Source organism: Nymphalis io, chromosome 21, assembly GCF_905147045.1.
Source record: "Nymphalis io chromosome 21, ilAglIoxx1.1, whole genome shotgun sequence".
Classification (NCBI taxonomy): domain Eukaryota; kingdom Metazoa; phylum Arthropoda; class Insecta; order Lepidoptera; family Nymphalidae; genus Nymphalis; species Nymphalis io.
In genome coordinates, this window is record NC_065908.1 from 1623059 (window position 1) to 1642185 (window position 19127).

Here is a 19127-nt window from a genome sequence, read left to right on the forward strand (position 1 = left end):
GGGGCCATCGCTACGCGGTCCTTGAATCGTTATTTCGTAATTATTAATTAGTTAAACAATCTATTTGGATTCCTAATCGATTCAGCATCGAGTATTGATATTTCGTAATCATCAATGGCATAGCACTTTTACTACTTTATATTTACAACTGGACAATAAATAATCTCTTTTTCGGGACATTCAAAGAGAAATACTTATTTAAGTGTCAGTTTACGATTCAAAAGCAAATAGCGATGGATAATATGACCTTAAATGTGCAGATAACTCTGACTCCTTACAAGACGAATATATATAGAAAAGTAATATATTGTAACAGCCTGTTAATATCCCACAGCTGGGCTAAGGCCTCCTCTCCCTTTTGAGGAGAAAGTTTGGAGCTTATTATTTTTATTTAGTAATATAACAACAGGTAAATGCTTATGTCCCACACTTGAGTTGGGCGAAAGCTTCTTGCCTAGTTAAAGGATAGAGTTCAAAGCTTATTTCAATAATCGGCTTAGTGCAAGTTTGCGATACAAGAGTTTTCCTTTTCGGCTATTAGCAGCACTGCCGAGTACGAGATAAAAAAAAAATTTAAGCACAAAAAAAACTTAGTAATACAGCTTGCTTGGATTTAAATCAGTAACTTTCGTTTAAGTTCAACGTTTTCTACTTATCGTACCATCTCAGTTTTTTTTTTAAATAGGTAATAAGTAAGGCTGACGGGCAAATGGGCCAAATGTTGGTAAGTGGTCGTTATCGCCAAGACATTGACGCTATAAGAAATATTAATCGTTTCTTACATCGTTAAATGCGCCACCAACCTTGGAAACTAAGATGTTATGTCCCTTTAGATGTAGTTAAACTGGCTCACTCACCCTTCAAACAGGATTACAACATTACTAAGTGTTGCTATTTGGCGGTAGAATATTTGAGTGGGTGAAACCCAGACGGGCTTGGAAATAATCCTACCACCATGTAAGTAATTAGCAGTTCAATTTTATAACATATTTCATCGATGATGAAATCGTATATAAACACTAAGTACGATTCATGCTTCTGATAGTGATAAGTGGTACGCGAGCGGAGAATTGTGATTGACGAGCGGATTACAGCTTGCCTTGATGAGATAAAACTGTAAACCGTACTTAAAGCGTACACTTGTCGCTGTATCATACACGTTCGTATAGAAAATACACATCCAATTGTACCATAATAAAAAAAGTAAAGTCGGATCTTTTAAAAACTATCTCAATTTTTTTTTCTCGTGTTGTAATTTTTATGTTTGATAAAATATTTTTAAGCATTCTATTTATATTTGCGTTATACTGTAACTATAATAAGCCTAAGACGAAGATTTTTTATGTTGATTACTTGATTTCAGTTATCATTTAATAGTATTCGAAGTAGCTAGGCTTTACTGCAAGGAACTTTGAGTCTTCATTTTTGAAGATTACTATATTAACTAAAGCTACCGTCCGTTCGGAATCCGACAAAATCGGCAAAAACCTTATTACTAGCCTAGTTATATGTATATTAGTTACTGTTGAATATAATATAATTAATTATTTTTTCGAAAGTTCACAAGACTACATAACTAGTAGTATATAATAATAAATAGTATTCTTTATAGTTTCGCCTGTAAAAAAACATCTTTACTATACTTACAGTGCCATATATCAATGCTAAGTAGCCTGTATTTTTTAGAAAAGCTATAAAAATATCTTTGATTGATATTTTTATTGGAATAATGACGAATACTCTAAGATTTATATAATCTATTTAAATTAAAAAAAAAAATGTAAGCAAAATTAAAATACACCAATAAGGTAGAACCGCGTTTACTTTTAGGTTTACAAATTAACGAAACCAACATATGTATATATTATAGTACACTTCTATATACCGATGATACTAGTGATGCTGCTGTCTAATTTTCAACAGACATTACACGTTATGACGTCTTAAATTGTAAATGTGAAAGTTTGTGTGTTCGGTTGTTTGTTACTCAAACACGCAAAACGGTTGCACTTGCCCTCTTCCCCCCCTCGCATGGGCGGGAGTGATTACGAACTGCAACTATTACGGGATCTCGCTAATAAACCAATATTTTTAACATCGATTTAATCTTTTCTAATTACTTATACATTGAAATCGGTAAAGACGAAACTTTACCGATACATTAACAAATGGCGTAAACATTCACTCAGAAACATATTGTCGCCATTGAAAATATGTTGCAGATAGAATCAGATACGTTGATAGCAGTGTTAAAAAAAGTATATATATTGCACTGCAATCCTACTGTTTTAGCAATTTAAATTAATTGTACTTAATAGATGTTTAAAAGAACATTTTCAATATAACAACGTACATTTTAATAATAGCTCAGGTTTATTGTGCTCGGTTCAATCAGTTAGACGGGGCGCAGTCGGCCTTGCCGCGGTTATGGCGTAGCCAATTCCCAAATACCGTAATACCATTATCTGGGGCATTCCATTGTTTGCCGCCTTGACCGCGGCTCAGCTAGATTATATTATCTATGCCTGTTATCTTTATCAGTTAAGGATTTAAATTAATTAAATAAAGAATTAATGCAAATCAACCTCTGATACTAGCAACTAGAATGCGTATTACGCTATTTGTGTTGCAATTATAATTTGAATAAATCATCAGCTTCAAAATTTGTAAGTAATAAGGTAAAGTGTAAATGTCCCACTGCTGGACATAGGTCTCCTGTCCTTTAGAGAAAGAGATTTGAATCTTATTCCACCAAATTGCTCAATGCATACACATAACAAAATAATATACAACCTTACCAGGTTCTCTGGCTGTTTTTATTCACCATCCAGCACAAGACGAATTATAAAACCGAATTAACCATATGAAAACGTAGGTGTCACATTGCCGGGTTTAGAACCCGCAATGTTTAGTTACAATTTTAGGTTTTAATATCTACCTTTATAATCACCTTTAGAAAATATTATGAAAACATATATAATATCTTAAGTCAAGATATTGGCAAGGTCGTCAAGATACTTGTTATTAGACTTAGATATTAATTTTTAAACCATATTAAAGGGTGTTTTTGTAAAAAAAAACTTCAATAGTTAACAATCTACTAATATGAAATGTAAAGCTCAGGACTCGAGGGTCAGTATTTTATACTGGCTCTCGAGTCTTGAATCTTATGTCACACTAATTCTTAAGACATTCTTAACAAGTAAATAGATATATGACATTAATGAAATACCTAAAACAAACTTACTATTACTTTTATGTAATAGATTTTATGACATAACACATTGTATAAAAGTTTAGTTCATTACATTCATAGTACAGAGTGCTAATGTGTAATCTGCTATACTACTGCTAATTTATTTAATTACTAATCCAATGATTAGCAGATAAATTAAATGAAGCCCTAGTAACCTAAGGAAAAATAGATTAATAATCTGTTCAAATAAGAAATATGACAACATTATTGAATGTACTGTAATAATTTTGCATTGCATAATATCTTGGTACATCCACATTTCATATCATACAATAATCATATACGATAAATATATTGATAGAAAGCTGATAAACTCCATTGCACAAACTAAATTGGTGATGTTGTATGAACTAAATGCAGGACTGAAATTTTAAAATAAGAATTTGATTGCAATCAATGATTAATATATATAATAAAAAAAAATCTAGTTAGGGATTATTTTTCAAATATATTTACGAAACAGTTTATGTCATGTGATATGTATTTTCATACATATTTTATTTAAAAAAAGATTATATAATACATATATATATGTAGTGTTAATCAGAATAGTACATTATAATATATGTAAGCACATTAGGATGATATTTAATAAGTTAGTACACATAGCCACAAAACAGAAAATACTATTTTGTTTATAATAAAAGACTTATGCCCAAAAATATTAAGAAAAATAATAGGTTTAAATAGAGGATCAAACTTTGATATAAATCTTTACTGAGGTATAGATTGTTATTTCGGTATAATGAATTTTATTATTTATTATTACTTATTCTAGTAGGCTTTATGAGTTTTTCTATTGTCACATAAGTAGTGATGGAATATTAAGAATGTATAAAAATTAAAATTCAAATAAGCACAATTAACTAAGAAATCTCATGTAATGATGTCAAAATAGAATAATGCCAAGGTTTAATATTTAAATAATTAAAGATTTTCCTTCATTTGTAGTTATTTTCTTATCTGTGAATATTTTATTTGAGCTCAGGACATTTATAATATTTAATTTTCTTAATTTGATATTTTATTTAATCATTGTCTTTAAATATATTTAGTTAATTCTTGTTTAAGCCAATTTTACTTGTTAAGGTGTAAAAAGATGAAATTTTATTTGATTAATAGTAGACAAGATTATTTGAGTAGAAACGCAAAGTTGTGAGTTATATTTATTAGTAGTATATAACATTGATATTTATTTGATTTTACACACTATATAATGTATAATAATATCGAAACGACGTATTCGTTGTGTACTGTATTAAATAACTGATTAGGCTATGCCACTCACTTTTTATAAATCTCAATATGAATTCAACTTTCAGCGGGAAATGGAGCATAAAATTCAACAAACTTACACTAGGGCAAGAGAAATTTTAATTATTCAATGAACGTATGCTTTATTATATAAGTGTTACATTTTAAAACAGGTACGAATGTAAGTAGTATTAGAATGTTATCAGATTCAACACAATCTGCTAAATCGCCCGTTATCTCCCGGCTGGAACCGAAGACATCACGCGTCTCGCATTCGTGGCAAAATTAGTCCTATGTAAACTTATACGACTCATTCACTAATTATCTAGTATCATTAAAAAGCTCACCTGTCTACTATATTCGTTGTACGAACTGGAAACTGTAATCCAATAATATAAATGATCACTGATCCGATCCTATTACTTTAAGGACACAATAAACATTCTTTAAGGTAATTCACGATTAATTAAGTCACAATGTAAATGCACAAACTATCACAAGTTGTTTAAAATTTAATTCAATTCTCACTAAATCACGATTTACAAGCAACTTGATAATTTCAGCGCAAAAATTCGACAACTACCACTAGCCTCCATTCCAACTGACTGACGGCCATAACTGAAAATGTTGCCACTGGTGTTAGTCACGTTATTTCTGCATTCATGGCAAAGTTGCCATACTTGGTAAAAAAATTACCCATATACTGTGTATAAATATATATATACTTTTTATGAATGTCTATATTTTTTAATTTATAAGGGCCAATAGGAACATTATTTATAAAGGTGAAATGTTTGTTACATCAACTCGAAGAAATTATTCGTTACGTTTTTTAGGTATCAATAACAGGTTATTAATCATTTATTTTCTTTACTGTATTTTACCGTAAAACTTGCAATCAATGATGAGTGGGTAACACTAAATATTGTCGACAGTGTTGCTGCTATAAGACTATTTCTACTACTAATCTTGTACTCTTCATATATAAACCCTCAAAACTTAACATAAGATATTTTTAAATAAAACTATTTGCTTACGTTATTTATATTAAAATAAAAGACTAATACATCGATTATTAAATTTAATTTTAACAATTCCTTTTATAACTAAACATATTGTAACAACCATTTTCTTACAAATTGTATTGTAAACACTTTTATAATAGGCATTTATGTAGTGAGATTTTGATCTGAATGTTTAACAGTACTTCTAAATTTCATATAATATTTCACTGTAACGTTGATAAGAAATTTATATCCACAGGTTGAGTTCAAAATACAAAAATATATTGATGCTAAAATAATTACACAAGATTAAAAAGCCTAGCTTCCCTTTTTAACTCCAGGTGAGAAAGAGATAACAATGTTTTTAGTCTTGTGAAATAATTTTAGTTAAAGATCGGGTACGAGAAAAGCGACGGTATTACCTGTTAAATTATTTTGTTGTAAGGAATGAGTTCATGACTTACTTCATAAATGATTAAACTTCTTGGAGAATACATAGCTATAGCATAAAAATTAATAACCAGTACATGGGCACAGACAATCGATTTTCAAATAGCAAAGCACAAATTTTTTAGCCTTGATTTTATATAAGAACTGAACTTAATAAGGCTACATACAAAATCTATTTGATTATTTATTTTATATACAAACTAGCGATGCCAAATAAATTTATTATTATAGATATCTTAATATACAACTGGATACAATAACTATAGTTACAGATAAGATACAACTTTTCAAATACAGAGAAGGACGAAATATGATAAAAAATTCTTAAATTTTCATTAATCTTTAATATATAAATCACAATTATATATGGATTATATACGATTAAATTTAATTTAGACACATACATACATATTATTATGATGAAGCGAATTGGATGATACACAGGCACGATTTTTTATAATTACTATATTAAAACCTATAACAAATATTTAATGGAATATATAAGACTTTGTCACACTTAGCATTATAAACAACAAATATATTCTTATGCATGTACTTTTTAAAATTGGTATATTAAATGGGCAGTGATTCTCAATCGATTTCTATATGAAACTGTATGTGACATTCACCCAACGAATTTGTCTAGCTGCTATCGGCGTTCTGAGTGTGACAAAACTTTCAAATACATGTAAATTGTATTCCTAACAAGTGACACATGCAATATCAAAATGACATAAAAAACATCTAAAAATTTCCTTAACAATTTCACGAAAAAATGAATTCATAGTTTTTGTAAAAGTTTTGATATAACATATTATGTAAAAAAAATAAAAAAATTGATCTAAATAAATTGATTATTATAAAATGAAATTCGAATATAGAATTAATAATATTAAGCGCTAAACAAGATACAATATACTAATTGATATACAATATATACACACATATAAGACTGTATTGTTTACTTGTAAAAAAATTTGATTTTTTTGTATATTATAGTTTAACAGATAACACATTTATAACAATGTATAAGATTATACACACCAAATTCAAACTAGAGTTATCTACTAACCTACTGGTTTTGTCATCATATCAAAGCGATGGTACTAATATAGTTAATTGTCAGGCGCATTTTTAAATCTATACAACAATTACAAGTAGATTAAAATCAACTTCCTATACTTGTTCGCATATTGAATTTGTTAGTAAAACAAAAAAGAACACAAAACTTATTATATTGAACTAATATTATACAAGACGAAGCAACCCAATGCATTATTATAAGTATATATTAGTAATATATAAATGATCTCAAATTTTATACGTTCATTGTGTCTCAAACATCACCTATTTTTTGTATCTGTGTTATGGTGTACGTAGTTTCATTATAATAGTTGATAACCTTTGCGTTTACAACTTTTGTTTATACATAAAGTCACTGATAGCTTGTTAGTATCTTGTGTAATTAAATCAAATATTTGTTACCAACACTGGATAACACAAATTTTGCGACGCAAGTTGGAATCAATGTGACTTCAAGTAATTTGCTTTACTTTAAATATTTTAATATTCACAAACTCGATACTTAATTATAATTTGTATTTACCTTCAAGATCTTACTATACTGATTCGTGAACAAGTTCCTTATTATTAATTTTCTTTACAATGACGACAATCGATTTAAGTTTTGATTTGGAAAACTAAATATAAAAATATTTATCACAACAGTATTTTATTTTTATTGGTAGGTATAAAAATATATTAATTTGAAACTGACTGGCAGCCCCTTCCACTTTTTCTTTGTTTTGGAAGTTTTTTCGAATTAAAGTTATGGCAACACATTAGCACAGTACTGCATACGAAATATTCAATTTAAATCAACTATAAAAATATTACAACTGTATGTTTATTGAAGATAAAATGAAGCATTTTAATTTAGGAACAAATTCAAACAACCATATTAAAATGTAAACCCCAAAAGCAATTACCATTATTATTCCATAGGTGCTTTGTACAGTCAGTTACAAAAAGACTTCTATTCTTATTAACCTATTCTGTTTTAACTTTAAATGTTGCATTACACAGCAGTTAAAGGTTTTTAATATCTACCACTAGACAATCATATGTAACATGTTATTAACCAACATATATAAATACAGTGACATAACTTTATATAAAACGCATCCGTTCACAATGAAACGCAAGCACATTTGGGCAAGGTGTTCTCTTTTATAATAGAATTCCTGAAACACTATTAGCTTTACCAGCTAATAAATTTAAATCGCATGTGAAGAAAACTGCATAATAAGGCGTATTACTCAATAAAAAAGATAAAAAAGCGTGGACTTCGTTGATTTTCATGCAGGATAAATAATAATTCAATTTTATTTAATTATCTGTGTAACTTGATTGTCGAAAAAAAGCAACTACTGAGTTTCCTGCCGGTTCTTCTCGGTAAAATCGACATTCAGAATCGGTGGAAGTATTTAATTAAATCTTGTAAAGTGACGATTCAAAAGCATTCGCAAGTTCCTTCCAAGTTTTTGGAAGATGTGTCTAATTTATATTAACAAATGCAGTTTCTGAGGCTGAATGTACCTTAATAGTGCAATACCCTTCAATAAATATTGCACATCGACCTTTGGAAAGAGACTTTAGCCGTCTGTCTATCTCTTTTTATTTTTTCTGTCTCATTTCGGCTTCGTAGCGTTATTTCTGTCGCACACTGCTTTTGAGACGTTTGTCAGTCGTTGGTTAAGTGTGCGGTCGCGTCCAATTCCAAATATATAAAAATAGTTGTTAAATATCCCAACTTTAAATAATTTAAAGTTGTACGATGGCATATTTAGGAAAAAGAGTTGAACAAAAATTGACGAAGCCCCAGATTTACGATATTATATGCCAGCACAAGGAGAGGTTTACAGAGTTTTCCGTGAACAAGGTACTTGTCAAAGAATTCAACACCATTTAGACAGTTACACTGAATATACTTGTGATAAATACGGCCGATTGTGACAATTAAATATTGACCTCATGGCAAGCACAGATAGTGAAATGGAAGGAATTGTAACCAATGCTATATATGATCAGATATAAATTTTTTATATCGTCATACTGTACTTGTTTTCTTTTAATATTACTCACGTAGCAAACACCTTCTAATAAAAACTTTCAATAACCTAAATTCCGAATTCCTTCCATTCGTTATCTGTGCTCTAAGCCGTTGATATAAACATGATCTTTTTGGTTTATTTTTCCACAACCTATACAATATACGATTATATATACGATTGCTTATATAATGCAATTATATATATTATATAATGCAATTATATAAGCAATCGGTGTATTTTATTCAATTACACAGAAACTCAAGTGTTTTAACATACCGGATTATTAGTGTTTCGTGCGACAGAGATAACGCTCTACGAAGCCGAAGTTAGTCGATTGTCTCTTTTCAAAGCTCGATGTGCAATATTTATTGACGGGCATTATACAAGATACAGATCAAATTAAATTGTTTATAATCTGCATCCCTTGTTGGATTTGTGTTTAACAAATTAATTTATATAATAAATGCTATTTTAAGTACCACATTTTCATTTGGTGGACATTTTTTTATACTATAAGATTATTATGTAAGGTGACATTTTAAAAAAAAAAGTATTTAAAAAATAATATAATTAATTCAATTGTATTAAGTATAAGAATTGTGAACGTTATATGTTATAAAAACTTTTAATATAGACGATCTCTGTTTCGTTTTGATTGTAACTTACTTTTTATTTAAATTAGACAATTTGACCAATTTTCAATTATTGAATAGAAATTATGCATTGAGTAACGTACTATTGTATTAATTACGTAAGATTTCAAATATTTAAAACAAGATTAAAAAAACTCTGAGATTAAGTTATAAAAACTTGATTCAAATATATTATTCAACAAATATTTTATTATTTACTTAAGAAAAAAAGATAATAAAATGTTTCAGCCGAATATTAATTTAAATCGAATTGAATTATCACTTGTTTCTAGGTTAAAGATTTCATAAATAGTAAATCATGTCAAAAAATTGCCATGAATATCGATAGCAGCCGATAAATAAACAAGGTCATGAATAAGTGGACATAAAGAACAATCGACAAAAGCGCCCACAAAAACCATTATTAGTTGACTTCTACGCACAGAACCACTTTGAAATTATTTGTAGAAAGACGTTAGTTCCTTTTGGAATAATTTTTTATCACAATACAATGTTGAACCGTGAAAAGTGTGTTCTCGACATGTTATTAATTTCTGCAACGCTATTATACGACCAATTTAATAGACCCGTTCGCAGTAACAAATGTATTTCTCCTGGAAGCTCTTGTGTTTACTAGTATAATTAAAGATACACTGAGTTATTATATATGAATGTCACATTTTGTTCTCTTATATTTAAGCATGGAATATAATATCCTGTGACGTCATCATTATGTATGGGTATTGATCGTCATCAAGACAAGTTTACAGAGTTAGTAAATTAAGAACTAAGTTAATCCTAAAATGTTTTTGAGTTGTTGCCGTGTTGTTTCTGGAATTAGAATAGCGTCACGTGCGTGTCGTAAGAACAATCGAGATATCCTCGAACGTTTGAGTACTTGAACCACCCCTATAGTACAAGTCAACTATTACGAATGGTTGGCGTCAGACAACCCGGCGGCCACAAAAGTCCGTCAAGTAATATCTAGTGTTATATAACACGGCATCAAACCAATTTTAATGGAATCAAGTCAAGCGAATAAAAATGAGGATGGTGATTTTTGATAATGTTGGCATGTTTAAAGTTGGCAACATTGAATCCTCGGCAATCTCTCACGATGGTTGAGAAGAGTCGTGACTGCGTGCATGTCTGCACGTCTACAGTCGCTGTCCGCAGCAGGCGGTGCAGGCGGCGCAGTCGAGGCAGGCCTTAGCGCCGCCGCGGGAGCGCTATCTTTTTCCGCGACAAGGACCCGGCAGCTGCTCCTGGAAATTGTTGGCATAATATTTAAGCACCTATCTACATACATACCTAAGGTTTCTCCTTATATTAAAATAAAGTGATATAAGCAAATGTTAAAATACATTCTACACTCAACGTGTACCCATTCCCATTTAAATGTCTTCAAGATGTTACCATACTTTTTTTATTTACAGATTTTTTTTAATAAATATTTAATCACATATTTTGATACAGATTATTAAGGTAATCGGTAATTTTTATTTCAAAGATATCACCATGAACTTCTCTTTTGACATTTTACAGATACACGAATATAAAATGCAAAGTTTTCTGGCTTTCTAGTATTAGGAAATTTCGCCTCAAAAGCGCTTAGGTCGACAGTTTTTCAGTATTCAATTAGTCTAATTAAAAAAACGCAGCATGTAAACAAACTATACGGCGTATGGCCGTCCTGAAACTGAAGCTCCATGTTACCTGCAGCAGGCGCACGGTTTCCAGCAGCTCCTGCTTGTCGGCCAGCAGACGCAACGCCTCCTGCTGCGCGGTGTGCACGCACTGCCGCAGCGCGCTCGCCTCCTCCGCTTTGCTGCAATCAGTTCATCGCCCTCGTCACTTCCTTGTCTAAATCCCATTAATTCGAATTCGTTCGAAATTAATCAGTAGCATTTTTGTTATTGGGTTGGGTTCCCGCCAAATTTTTTTTTTATATAGAATAGGAAGGCGGACGAGCATATGGGCCACCTGATGGTGAGTGGTCATCGACGCCCATAGACAATGGCATTGTAAGAAATGTTAACCATCGCTTACATCACCAATGCGCCACCAACCTTGGGAACTAAGATGTTATGTTCCGTGTGCCTGTAATTACACTGACTCACTCACCCTTCAAACCGGAACACAACAATACCAAGTACTGCCGTTTTGCGGTAGAATATCCGATGAGTGGGTGGTACCTACCCAGACGAGCTTGCACAAAGCTCTACCACCAGTAAGCCGTAAACCCCGTTAGGCGGTTGAGATGGGTCGACTTACTTGTAGTCCAAATAAGCAATATGGATTATCAGTTCATCGATGAGTTACACAATTTTTATTCGTTAATATAATTACAGCTCATAGCATTATAAATACTACTATTGAGCCAACTCAACTGCTTGACAAACCACCAAAAGGATGCGGTATGAAGGGGTACTAGTTCCTTTAATACGTACAACTGGCAGTTAGGAATATCAGTACATCAAAATCGTACGCTTGCGCAAGTGCCTGATTTCTATATTCAAGTTAGTCAATATAATTGTAACATTAGATACTTCACTTAATTATGTTTAAGACTACTTACGCCCTCAAGTCCCGATTATCCTCAGCTATCCTATTCAAAGTAGCCAACCTTTTTCTCAAATCTTCATTTTCTTCGTTTAACCTTTGTATCTCGTCTATCGCCATCTGCAATTCAGGGGGTGGACTGCTCGGTGAGACGGTTCTCGAAGGGACAGTGGGTCCTAGGTAGACGATGCCCGAAGTGTCCCGGTTTAATCGTAGACTGGTTAGAACCAGTTCTAACGGCTGAGGCGGCGGTGATGCTATGGAACGAGTTGGTCTGTCTTCTACCAGTTGTAAATGAACGTTTTCTATTAACACCTGTAAAGTTAAGATCGATTTTTTATATCATATGTACAAATAGAGAGAAAAATTAAAAAGAAGTATATGCTGTATAATCATTTTATCACGAACTGTATAAGTTAATATTAAAAAAAAAAAGTAACAAGTTTTTAAAGAGAAATTTTCACTCATATTTATTGTCACCACCACCAACGTGAGTGGAATTGGTCGTAAGATTTGACCCAATATTAAGAACAGGTAAATAAATGTAAATTAAAAAAAAAAAAGGTTACCGTACTATTGATTCAATCGTCATATCAGTTTTAGTACTTATAACTAAAACTGTAGTCGGCTTTGGTATTTATTACGTGATTAATAATTATTTATAAGTAATGATCTTACACTATTGATGTGCGCTAAATATTAAAATAATAATTAATAATAAATCCCAGTTAATAAAGTGTACTTAATAATAATTCGTATAGGAGAACTAGCCAAGTCTCACCTTAGGCTTCAATATATTATCCTAAGTTATAAGGAGAAATTGTATTTTAAGTTGCTATAAATAAATTTCAGGACTGACCATTGAACTTGGCACCCATTTAGATCTTACTTCTTTTGTCATAAAAGTCAACAACCAAGGCATATATCATAATATTGAACTTGGCTCTCATTTCACATTTATGTTTTTGATGGGATCATTTATTTCGATATAAATTTCATCAAGAAAACAAATTGTTAATTTAGTCGCAGCAAATTTGCCTTTAGAGAATTTACCTCCAGTGGCATGGGTGGTACCACCACCTCGTCCTCTATAAACTCGGAGAGCGCCAGGGCTGTGCTCATGTTGAGAACGATACTCAACTCCCTGATTCGTGCTTCCAGTATTTCCTCGTACGGAGCCGGTCCTATGGGCTCGCCCTATTTTTAAAAGTAACACTATGATTAGTAACACTATTTTTATATATAAACAAAATCTCAGTTAATACTTTTTTAAATTTTGCAATAATAACAGACAGAAGACATGACATCTTAGTTCCCAAAGTCAGTGGGGCATTGGCAATGTAAGGAACGGCTAATATGTCTTACAATGCCAATGTCTATGGGAGGTGGTGACTATTTTAACCATCAGAAGACCCATTTGCCAGTCTGCCCATTTATTTTAAATTTAAAAAATAATGAACGTAGCATAATCCTAAGCATATAAGATAATAATTACCAATTACCATTTCATTAACTACTCTCGGCAGTTCAGTCCTCAGCAGTCTCGCCGCGACACGAGGCGTTTGGCGAGGTCGCATTTCATCATCATCCGACTCCGGTCCCGACCATGCTCGGGCACGCATGGAAAACTTATTCTGTTGGATAATTATGTATCAAATGCAGCGAGTTTATTATTGCAGCATTATATATATGCATGCAACAAGCATATGTAACTCATCGTCATTATATATATTAATAACATTTTTTTAAATGAATTACAATCATGGGTAATGTGATTCAGTTTGTTAGTTATGATTTGTTTGTGTTTACGAAATCCGCTCGATAACTAACGCGTAAAGAATTCATCATGCAAAAGCTGCGTTTTATTTAAATAAGCTCAAAACAAATAAGAAAAAAAAAAACTAATATAAAAGCTCTATGCTTACAAAGTGTACAGTGCGGTTTTTATATTTGAAAGAAATCTAAGACTACAAAAGTTCCCAAAAAGCTTAATCACAAACTATTATTCCCTACAGAGTGTAGTCCTATTACTAAGCCTACACTATTTGTCTATCACAGGACTAATCTGGTTGACAGTTCAATTTTCGTTTAAAAAAATAATTGTAACTTTGCTTGTCTCTTTATATTGTAATTCGAAATAATCCGAACCTGTTATCACTGTGAGCAATAAGTTTTCATTATCTGTTGACATTTGTATAGGTAAAAATAAATGTGCATTATGTACCTTCTATTCTATTTACAATATTTTCTGTTTCATTATGTCAAATCTTTGATTGGAAAAAAAACATAAGTATAGAATAAACAAATTCTATAAAATTTAATCAAAAAAACCGGCCAAAGAATATAAATACTATATATATATATATATATATATATATATATATATATATATATATATATATGTAGAAATGGAAAACTCTGACTTAATTCAAGCGTACCTCGCGCTTTGTTTTTTGTTTAAATTTTGTAAAATTATTTTCCATTACACAAAACTCGGATTACATTTATACATCAATTGAATAAATCCTTTAAACTACAATGAGGTGAAAAAAAAAGACATTCACAAGCTTTGTAACAATAATAGTAACTTTAGCTTGAAAAATAATTCTAATAAAAAGTTAAAATAACACAAAAACAAATGTGGTTTTCATGACAATTTAATTCATTAAAAATAATGATCATTACTTTTTTAATTAATGATTCAGAACTGACAAATAAGTTATTAAAAAAGTAAATGGATCTAAATTATTATATAATTATTATCCCAAAACATATCTAGAGATTCCAATGTTACTAAATATTTTACTTATTGATATTAAGTATGGTAAATATCGATTAAATAGAACTTCAGTCAATCGATAATAATGAAATAATAGAATTTGAGTTGCACTAAGCATTGTACTGTATATATATCATGCAATCTAAACGTTTTTTTTTTTTAAATAAAACAATAGCGAAATTCCATGAAGCTCGTGTCAAGATATTGCCGTAATGTCAAAAATACAAAAATTACAAGTGACTATTCATAAATAACGTTACGTCACACAATTGAGAGGAAGACAGTTTACCTGGTGTGAGGACGTATAATAAGGGAAGGGGATTACAAGCCATCTGAATCCTCGTTTAAAAATCAAATGCAATTCTTCCATGCATGCGAAAGCAAAATGAAAAAAATCTAACGAATTATATCCATTGTTAAATTGTAAATGGTGCGACGTCATTGACGGATGACTTGTGCTCATATATTTATTTTAAAGATTGACATCATCACGGCAATATCCTCCTAATTTACTTGTACACAGACAAAACCCCCTTGGCTACGACACATAACTTCTACATCTAACTGGTTCAACATAATGGTAACACTACTGTGTCATGAAACACTAACGATCTGTCAGATCAGCTGATCGCTTAAATACCTTGAGTCGAATCTTTCTCACGATAGCCGAGCGGGCGGGAGTTGCCATAGAGAAAAAAAACACATAGACAACATAGTTAGAAAAGAATGCATTCCATAATATATTTTAAATTTAGAATAACATCGACTTTTGATCGTGAGGCGTACGAAAAATGATTTGGTAGGAATTAATGTGATCATGCAATTAATAAACCTTTACCATATCAATAATTTCAAATATTATTTAAATGGTAATACGTTTGTCGTCTTAAAATAAAAAAATACCAAACAACAATGGTTCAAGGTTAAATCCATTTTATTCCACCAATTTGTTTACATTTATGACGTAACATAGCCGTATGAATTCTAATATTTATGGTATAGGCTTATTTCAAATTGAGGAACGATAAATGATGACATAGAATCAAAAAGGCGAAGTTCATGCTACGATTTTTTTATTTATGATATCGGCCATTGACAATAGAAATGTTTGTTAAATTAGCTTATCTGTGATATATTGTGGCGAGTATGTTTAGGAGATATGTGTCTGGTTCTAGCATGAGTTGTATTTGAATTGATGACATCGATTTAAATTTATTTAAATATCTGAAAACTAGGAATGTCAAAACAAACTATAGTAGTAATCTTTTGAAAGTTTTACTGCAAAGATAATAATATTATTTTAAAAGATTATGTTCCTTTGCATAAAAAAAGTTAATTAAATTAATAAATTAACATGCCTCTGATAAATGATTAAAAAATTCATGATGAACTTTTCTTCTTTTAAATAAGTTTAAGTTAACTATTTAAGTAATGCCATACTATGTAGTTAAGATAATATATATATAAAATTGGAATAAGCCTTTTTCTTCGACTGTTTAGAAGTCAATGAGCGCTTGCAAAATTTTTAATATATATAAAAATCTATGAGCGTCATACCTGGAACTCGTCCCAGGGTATGGAAGAGCATTCGTCAGTCTTGAGGTCATCTGCCACAATCCGCATGCTGGAGTTAGCGTTCGCGCTTTGCTGCACGAGGTATATGTTGTTCAAACGCAATGTGCACGTTGATATCTTGAAGGAAAAATGTTTTTTAAGAATATTTTATATTACCATCTTATATTATCTGTATTTGAATAATAATAATATTAGCCAATATTTTAAAGATATAATACTTAATTTTTTTTAAACTTACAAAAGCCATTTAGAAGAAATGGTGAAGAGTGCCTAAGCGTGTAAGTACTTTTTGGAGCGCTATATATTTTCAATACGATAAAGAGGCTTATACATAAGGCTGTATAAGTTCAAGTTGAGCAATATTAACAATTTATATTCAATATTATGTACTGTAAAAACTCATAAGTAAGATATGTTTGTTTATACTATAAATTTCAATTATATTCAGACCAATTTTAACTATTTGCACATATTTTACTTCCAAAGTTCAGGTAACAACAATAGTTAATGGTACAGAATTATCATCTAATTTAAATGGTACTGATAAACGAATATTTACTTTTTATTTTTATTCAGTTCAAATGGGCCTGTTTCAGTAGATGCATGGTAGTAATGTGATGCACTCACCACATCGCGTCGCTTGCAGGAACTGGTGATAGAGTGGTCGCTGGGGGACGACGAGCGCTCCACCACCTCCGACGCCACCTCTACTCCACTCGATAACCGCCCATGTTCGAACTCCCTGTGAAAAATATAAAGTTGTTCTCATACAACAAATATCATATTTTAGCAAAAAAAAACCAATAATCCAAAAAATATTGAATAATACTTATAAAAGTCTTAATGCCGATTTTGGCAAAATGTAAAATTCAGATTTTTTTAAATCAAAGTTTAATGTAACTAATCGTGAATTGAATCCGCTTATTATTTGTAAATTACTAATGTTTGGTACTGTTTTCTACTCTTCTTCAATAGTTGAATCGAAAAAAAATACTTGGATTTTATTACTTGAAGATGGATTTACATCTGGTGCGGACACATTGCGTAGACGGTACCTGAAGGCGACGTCTGCGTCATCGGGCGACTCAGCCGCGAGCCCCACGACGACGTAGCGGTCGCTGTCGGAGCTGGCGGTGGAAGCGGCGTCGCTGCGCGCGTCGTCGCGCGCCAGCGCGCTGTCCAGTGACGTCACCAGCGAGCTGAACCCTCGCCGCATCGACGAGAAACCTGGTGCGTCGCATGCCATGTTATTTAGTCTTCGCATTTCATATTTTCTATACATTTAAACTGTCCTAAGCTATCCTACCACTAAAATTCAATCCAGGACTCGGAGGCTGTAACTCCTCGGCGGGCAGAGGCTGAGCGGTGCACACTTCGATGCTCTGCGTGGCTAACATGCCACTGTCTCGGTCTAGCATAGAGGGAGCCATTGTTGCTTCCGAACCTGGCCATGGAAATATTAATAATCAAACCCACAGTGTTTAGAAGTACCAACTCTTATAATACAATTGTCAAGGTGAGTGTGCCCACTCACATACCGGATTCTAAAAAAAAAATCATACATTTGAAAGGTGACTATCGAATAACTCACTCAAGGTCGATAAAAGCGTGGCACCGAATTTTGGTAAGCGTTAGAAAAACTCTACTCGATTCTTAAACCTTTAACGACTTTAGTTTTAGAAATCTAAAAAAATATGGTTATTTTTTGACTAGGAGGTGAATTATGAGGTAAAATCAAAGGTCAAATAAATTTAGTTAAAGATATTAATGTGAAATAACTCACCCAATTTCAAATCATTAAGGCTGGACGAATCAAACGGTACACTATCTAGATCCCTGGAGGACTCTTGTCCCGGACAACTACTCGGTAAAACCAATGTCATCTCGGCTGCTGGCACTACGAGACCGACTACTAACGACCTGAAAGATATAGATAAATAAAAATTCGGCGTCATATTAACGCTTACGTTTATTCCATTAATTAGAGGATAAAAAGTGGTTCTCATTTTCATTTAGCCCTATCTCTAGTATATGACTAGAGAAGCAACTATCTTACAAATGTCATTTCTAGCTTTTATCATTTACAATTTATGGAAATTAGCTCTCATAATTAGTTTTTCATACCCCTGGTCAGCTTCCGGCATTCTGCTAGCTTGGTGAGCCAGCCACGCCGTCAGCTCACTTATGCGTTCCATCTGTCTCAGGAGGAACAGTAGTTGATAGTGGTTGAGCTGGAGCCCACTCAATCCAGACGTCCGACCTATCACCCAGATTTTCGAGAAGCCATCTTCGAAGCAAATCTAGAAAACCACAAGGTCAATAGTAGCGCGATACGAATAAGCCAATGAGGAATGTTTTGTGACAGCTGAAATTCTAAATCTGTTAAATTTTTTTACTATCAAAAATAACAGTTAGTGATATATTATATATTAGTTTCTGCCCGCAACTTCGCGGGGGTTAGGTGCCCTATGTCCTTTTCTGTACCATTGACAACATGTATGA

The 19127-nt window shown here is 31.8% G+C and overlaps 2 protein-coding genes across 2 annotated transcripts in view; both read right to left on the bottom strand.

Moving 5' to 3' along the window:
• The window catches only part of LOC126776812 (protein kinase C and casein kinase substrate in neurons protein 1), a 109312-nt gene extending 104173 nt beyond the window's left edge, over nucleotides 1-5139 (bottom strand). Inside the window, exon 1 of the mRNA XM_050499610.1 lies at nucleotides 4858-5139. The gene's annotated coding sequence lies outside the window, so the exon portion shown is untranslated. The remainder of the gene's footprint in view (nucleotides 1-4857) is intronic.
• Nucleotides 5140-5576: 437 nt separating this feature from the next.
• Nucleotides 5577-19127, bottom strand: part of LOC126776739 (UHRF1-binding protein 1-like) — a 28395-nt gene continuing 14844 nt past the window's right edge. Inside the window, exons 18-28 of the mRNA XM_050499455.1 lie at nucleotides 18750-18925; nucleotides 18409-18545; nucleotides 17932-18069; nucleotides 17681-17852; nucleotides 17253-17367; nucleotides 16608-16742; nucleotides 13774-13905; nucleotides 13325-13468; nucleotides 12288-12586; nucleotides 11426-11537; nucleotides 5577-10974 (exon numbers count right to left, since the gene is read on the bottom strand). Coding sequence (XP_050355412.1) covers nucleotides 10939-10974; nucleotides 11426-11537; nucleotides 12288-12586; nucleotides 13325-13468; nucleotides 13774-13905; nucleotides 16608-16742; nucleotides 17253-17367; nucleotides 17681-17852; nucleotides 17932-18069; nucleotides 18409-18545; nucleotides 18750-18925 — 1596 coding nt within the window. The 3' untranslated portion in view covers nucleotides 5577-10938. The remainder of the gene's footprint in view (nucleotides 10975-11425; nucleotides 11538-12287; nucleotides 12587-13324; nucleotides 13469-13773; nucleotides 13906-16607; nucleotides 16743-17252; nucleotides 17368-17680; nucleotides 17853-17931; nucleotides 18070-18408; nucleotides 18546-18749; nucleotides 18926-19127) is intronic.